Source organism: Candida theae, assembly GCF_024610275.1.
Source record: "Candida theae strain CBS 12239 chromosome Unknown scaffold1, whole genome shotgun sequence".
NCBI lineage: Eukaryota > Fungi > Ascomycota > Pichiomycetes > Serinales > Debaryomycetaceae > Lodderomyces > Lodderomyces theae.
In genome coordinates this window covers 500,913-507,754 of record NW_026261439.1, presented here as the reverse complement: position 1 = coordinate 507,754, position 6,842 = coordinate 500,913, and the positions used below count along the sequence as shown (strand labels likewise).

The 6,842-nt window shown below is 36.4% G+C and overlaps 1 protein-coding gene across 1 annotated transcript; it reads left to right on the top strand. All coding sequences in view use genetic code 12, as the record gives it.

The window, feature by feature from the left end:
- Nucleotides 1-5,131: 5,131 nt before the first annotated feature.
- KGF57_003362 (putative metalloreductase) lies at nucleotides 5,132-6,718 on the top strand (the record flags this gene model as incomplete). The annotated part of the gene is made up of 1 exon (XM_051752774.1): nucleotides 5,132-6,718. One exon carries the CDS (start codon nucleotides 5,132-5,134, stop codon nucleotides 6,716-6,718), a length of 1,587 nt encoding a protein of 528 aa, XP_051608370.1.
- Nucleotides 6,719-6,842: the final 124 nt, after the last annotated feature.

Below are 6,842 nucleotides of genomic sequence, written 5' to 3'. Positions count from 1 at the left end.
TTTTTTTTTTTTTTTTTTTTTTTTTTTTTTTTTTTTTAATTAGCCACCGCTCGCCCATTAAGTCACTCGCTCACTGACTAACTGGCCCACTGGATATTGTACTAAAAATAAACGACACAGAGAGAAGCAATTAACATTTCGGATATCTGATTTGTGTGTCAGAACAAAATTTAATTTAATTGTAATTTAATTGTAATTTTAGTTTTGTATTTTTTTTTCTGCTTTTTGTTCTTTCTTCGTTGTGGCTGTGATCGTCACTCACCGGAACAAATTTAAAATCAAAGTAATTTTAATCTCACTGCATTTTAATGTGTTTTTAGTCAACAGTAATAGAGAGAAACATAACCCAAAATTTTTGTATACTGCAAAATATAAAACTAATCCTCGTTTAATATTAACCAGAGCTTAATATATACACTCTATATATATATATTCAGCTTGACGTCACAAACTTTAAAAGTTTAATTGGCGGTATCCCATTAGATGAGAATGGAGTAGATATATTCATAAGGCGCACACTCAACTAAGCTGGTCGTTTCCAGTTTTCTTTTCTCGTACCTCTGGTCTTTCTTTCATGCGTGCGGGGTTCGGAAGTTTGCGGAATTCGGAAGTGTATCTGTCAGTTTTGTTATATGAAACCGACCTTCGTATCAAATAACAGAGCCCATTGATTTATTGTTATTGTCGACGAACAAAAAATTGGCTAGATAGGAACTGCACTGATTTCAAAACAATAAACAGAAAAAAAGAAAAAAAAGAAAAAAAAGAGAACAAAACATTCTAGAACATTCATTTCATGTGATATTTTTGTGTACTAGATATTAAGTAAAGTTGTTCAACTGCGCATATGCATATAAACACAAGAGGGTTGTAAGTGGTGTTTTCTTATATCCCTTACCCAAAGCAAAGAATAAGAGCACACACACGTACACACACACACACACATACTCCATCTCGTAAACAAGGGATAAATGGGAGAGAGTAATTTTTCAATGGTGATATGATTTCAAAAATTAAAGTTTTGAAATCAACACAAAACAACAATAAGGTTTGATTATATATGACATCATCATTCAAAACGCAAAAAAAGAACAAAGAGAAAAAAAAAATCAGAACAAAGGAAAGGGGATTTGTTCTCCTTAGCGTATGTGAGGCATTCTCGATAAAAACTTCTCTACGGGTACGTTTTCCCTTTTCAATTATACACATGCTCAAATTGACGTAAACACCGCCACAAGTGGCTGTAGCTACATACACTTTTAGTGTAATGTTGTAAAAAAAAAAAACGTTTATTTTGGTGAAAATAAAGTTGTTTAGATCAAATTTGCATGAGTCAACCCCTTCCCCCCCCCCGTCACCCTCACCCCTGAATTACATCACTAAACTTTAAACAAAATAGGAGAAACAAAAAAGGGGATAGTTGACAATAGGATTAGCTGGATAAACTTTTGAGTGTCCTCTTTTTGAGGATACATTGATGTAAATGAGGAGAAATCAGTTTCAAGGAGACTGACTATTAATCGCTTTTAGTCTTTACAAATTCCGATTAACAACTGTGGCGGTGGCTGAAGAAATCAGTTGTGGCTAATACACGCATCTATCAAAACAAGGACTCTAAATTCACTAACTTCGCCACCCCTTTTGGTTCTAAAGCGACTTTAGTACTTGTACAACATCCAAACAACAACTTCATCGGCTAAGTTTCGGACGAAATTTACACTTTTTTAGGTCTGAAATAGAGTTTGTTTTTTTTGAAAAAAAAAAGAAAAAAGTATAAACTGTGTTCATGTCGTCATCTCAGGTACGTTTCATTCCAAGGGAGAGAGGGTCTGCTCTCTTCAAACATAACTCAGCCTCAACTGCTCACTGAGCACGTTGTCTTTCCACGTTGTCTTTCCACGTTGTTTTTCCACATTGTTTTTCCACGTTCTGTTTGTTGATTTTGCAACATAGTTTTCTTGAAACGTTTATGGCTTTGAAACTACCCTTTTTCTCCAATAAGAAATCAGATTTGATATCAAGGGTGGGTGGAGATGCACTATGTTCACGCACTCTCACTCATTATGATCTTGCAAAACAAAGCAAAGCAAGAATTGAGTACTAGCTAGAATCACATTTGCAATCTTTATGGCTCTGTAGTTTCTTGCAATACACAATCCTCTAATCCGAGTAAGCAGCAGCAGTTTTTAGTCTAGACTATCTGAACTCCGTTTAATTCTAGTACAGTCAAATTATATGCAGGGAAGTTTTTCTTTTTTTCTTCTTCTTCCTCTCTCAATTTAAGAAAAGGTACATATTTGTACACAAAGTTAGAGAAGAAAAAAATAAATTTATATGTATTGCGCCTAAACCATCAGAGTCTGTATCATTTCCTAATTTTATTAAGAGATTGTGCATATATATGCACAGTAGGAAGAAGATACTTCCACATTCAGTATGGTTTTTACTAACAATTGGTTGACATCTATTATATTTTCGGAATTCGGAATTCATTCTAGCTTAACTTTCTTTCTTTTCCAATTCCGTTGAGAACCACCAAATAAAGGAAAAAAAAAAACAAAAAAAAGACAAAAGGGGGAGAGATGAAGTTTAGAAGTTTCTAATAATACATTTTGAGAACCTTTTTCATTGAAAAAAGGGCATGTTTAAGAGAGAGGAAGAGGCCACAGTTATGCGGTGATGCTAAATTTGAGGCTAATGAATATATGTGGGCCATATAGAAGAGTGACCCCCTCCCTCCCTCCCTCCCCGCGCCCTCAAACCTTTCCACTGGCGTATTTTTTCGTTTCACAAGTAACTTCTACCGTAGGGGAAGGAAAAGGGAAGTTCTAGATTTAGTCCCAATTACTCAGCTATCTTTCTCCATGTAATGGACCCTTTAAGCCTACCTCAGGGTTGAATCAATTGTCTGTGTGCACAATGGACTGGAGAGGTTTTGTCTAAGACAAACTGTGAAATTTGTCTAAGTACACAAATATATTTTTGTTTTTTTGTTTTTTGTTTCTTTTTTCTTGCATGCATTGGATATGAATTTTTCCAGAGTCATAAATTTCACCAAAGAAATAAGAGAGTAGTACTTTATGCTACGCCATTCATTCTTTCACTCATGAATGAGTGTACTCTTGAATTAACTTCTACCATCCCTTTCCCACACCCTCGTCTATTTTTCTACTTTGATCCCTTTTAACCCTTCTTACCGTTACGCAAACTAAGGTCATGCCATATTGATTTTCTTCTTCTGTTTTCTTTAGATACTGTGCACATCCACAACTACAAGAGCTTGTGCTTTGTGTGATTTATCGGTGTGGTGCCTGTTTGTGCACACGTTGTTATTTGTTGTGTGTTTTGTGGTAAAAATCTCTACGGAATGACGACATCCCATTTCTTGCCTCGAGAGAATTATAATTAATGAGAATCTTCTTTGTTTATATTGTTTTGCCTGTTTTGAATATCATAATATTCAACAATTGTGTAAGGAGAAAGACGTACATGAATGATAAACCTTTTATGATACAAACTGAATTCCATTTCTAATTGCACGTGGTCAATGAAATCCGTTATTTGTTTCCTATTGCACTATAATCATACAACCAACTTTTCATATATACTCGGCCGGGAAGTGGTATTAGAAAACATCTGCGACAGTCGTCACTACTTGAGTCTCTTAGAGTGGCACTGTATCAAAATAGTAATACCAAACACGATATCACACGTCAAACAAAAAAAGAAAAAATGTTCTTGGAGTATATATTACCCGTCTTCCTTCTTTTGGGCGTCAACATGCAGATTTCACTCAATTCAATCAACATGAAAAAATAAAAAAATTTTCTTTCATGTTGATTGTTTGGTTGTTCTTTCGTCTCTCCGCTTCTCTTCAGTCAAAGTCACATTCGTGGCTTATTATGCATTCCCGGAACAAACCATTTCCCTAAAGGTGTAACATCTTTGTGGTGTTTTGTCTATCTTTATAGAAAAAAGATGAATGACGAAATTTTAAGAAAACGTCAGTCTTTGCGTATTGGTGAAATTTTGGAAATTATCAACAACTCGTGAACAAAAACTTACAAGCCGGATGACGAATAAAAAAAAAAAAAAAACTAAAACAATAGCCATCGCCACCTCTATCGTGTCTCAGATTGTGATTGTACAGATCCAAGACGTTGTAAAAACCTTATACTCTATTTTCCCAGCAGCACCTAATACATTGAAAACTTTAAATGAGATACTATTTGACGAAATCACGTTTAGAGTTTCGATTCCAAAAAGGTCTGGAGTCTCATGCACTCGAAGCTAAATTACACAGCATTCAATCTATTTTGTGATCGTATTTGATCCTACTTCGTTGAGGTCGATCGTTTAGTCTTTTTAGTCTTCTTTTGCTGTGGGTTTGCAATTACGAGCCAAAAATTTCTTTTTTCTCTTAATTGCACAAACCACAACTCTTTAAATAGACTAACAAGTTGGCGAGGGGGTAGTGGGGGGAGCAGAGAGACAGAAGATATAACACTAGCCCTGCTAAAGCTCTTATTTTTAAAAGAATTCAAAATTGATCAAAAGTTGGCAAATATCCGGGTTTCTCGTTTCCTTATATTCTCTCTCGTATATGTAGCCAAAGTAAACTGATGAATGTAATTCATATTTGATTAGTTCAAAAGTGGAGAACTCAAAACGCCTGGCTTTACAAATTTACGACGGAAAATAAAACCATGATGGGTCCAGAACCATGGCAATCTTCAAAATGGAAATGGCCTTGAACGTTTCTAAACCGAAGTATCTGCAAAGGACCCAAATAATTCTAGGTTAGTATTTTACCAATTGTTTTGCTTCAAAGTGGTTGTAAATTCCAAACCTTTTCGTTGACCATCAAGGTACCGAGCAAAAGCAGAGTTTTATATGGAAGTCATGGCGCACCTTCACGCCCACCAGTAACTACCTCTCTATCGATCTTTCCATACAGACTACACTTTCAACTATTCTAAAAATAGATATCTAGCTGATCATATGTTATCACGTGACCCCTTTCATTTTAAAGTATTGCGCTAAAAAAATAGGAAATGAAAATCAACAAATAAACAATATGAGAATGATGCTTGCACACACACACACACACACACAAATTTCCCCTCCCTCCATGATTGACATTGCACCAAGACACGGTGATCATCACTTTATAAACATCAAATATGGGTACATAGTACTTGGGGCATCTGCCGTGCTAGTTTTATATCTCCTACTTTTCAAATTCATCTATATTCAACAATGGAAGCGCAACGGAGTTCATAATAAAACATTAACGTATCTACAACACCCCCCAACGTGGTTTCTCATGTTGATTTGGAGTGTTGTGGCTGTTTTCCTATTACAACACAAGATCCACTCGATCTCCGCCGAGTACGTTACCATTGCCAAAAGGTCAGGTCGAATAGCCTATAGTTTAATCCCCTTCAATATTTTCCTAATTCTACGCTTCACAAATTCACCCAATCTAAACCCAGGTTACTATTTACAAAACTTGAACCTTCACAAATGGCTATCGAGGCTCATATTTGTGCTTTCGGCCCTACATGGGTTGAGCTTTGGTATCAAATGGATAGTTGAAGGATCAGGTTCCAAATTTCTCAACTTTTGGAATTTCTTGGGCATCGTTGTGCTAGTTCCCTTTGTTGCACTCATTGTGGTGTCTATTAGATACATGAGACGCAAGTCTTACCGCATGTTTTATATTGTCCATAACATAACGTCCTGGTCCATGGTATTTTTGATCACGTTACATGCCAGACCCGGTATCTGGCCAATTGCAACACTTGCAATCGTCTTGTTGGCATTCCAAATGTATTTGAGATTTGCTGCCTATAACGTCAATTCAACCAAAGTAATTGATGTACCATCTTCATCTTTGCAAATTGTTAAAATACCACTTCCCTTAAATTTCCCCGTTTGGTCACCGGCAAGTCACATTAGGATCAACTATTCATTTCTGGATATACGATGTTGGTTGATGGCTACTCATCCATTCACAATCGCCTGCATTTATGAAGATTCACCAACTTCGCTAGTATTGGTCAAGAAAAAGACTCTGTTGAACTTTGACCCACAAGTTTCTTATTTGGTGACAGGTCCATACTGCTCATTACCACAACCATTACTCAACACAGCTCAAGTAGTGAGTATTCTTTGTGGTGGGTCAGGACTCTCCTTTGGATTACCGATTCATCAGTACTTGAAAGCAACAAATCCATCTGTGGTTGTGAATTTGATTTGGTGTATTCTGAAAAGAGATGATTTGTTTATTTGCAACCACTTGGATCTATCCAAAGTGCAAGTTTACGTTACCGGCATTGGTAATCAAGAATCTGTTACTGAACAACCGACGCCCGATTTTGTAGTGGGGGGAGAAGAGGATGAAGTGGAGAACCATGGTCTACTAAAAGATAACATCGAGTTACAGCCTATAGTTCCCAATCCAGTTAATCCTGACAAAATCAACGAGGGGAAATCAAAAGATGATGTTGATGAGGATTCAGTAACCAATGGTGGACGCTATAGATTAGGGAGACCCAAATTGGATGAGATTTTCGCCATTAATAATCCAACATTCACATTCGACCCCAGTACTGCTTGGATCATCGCTTGCGGTCCAGATGGGTTGATAAATGATTCACGAAAATGGGCCACAGAGCACAGCTACCAATTCTTTAGTGAGAAATACGAGATGTAGAGCACTAGTTTGATGTGATTTATAGATTGTATTGCCAAAAAAAAAAGAATTAATCTTTTTTTTAAACCTCAAAATTACGATCCATCCCTACTTGTCCCCAAGACGTATATCACACACCAAGCTG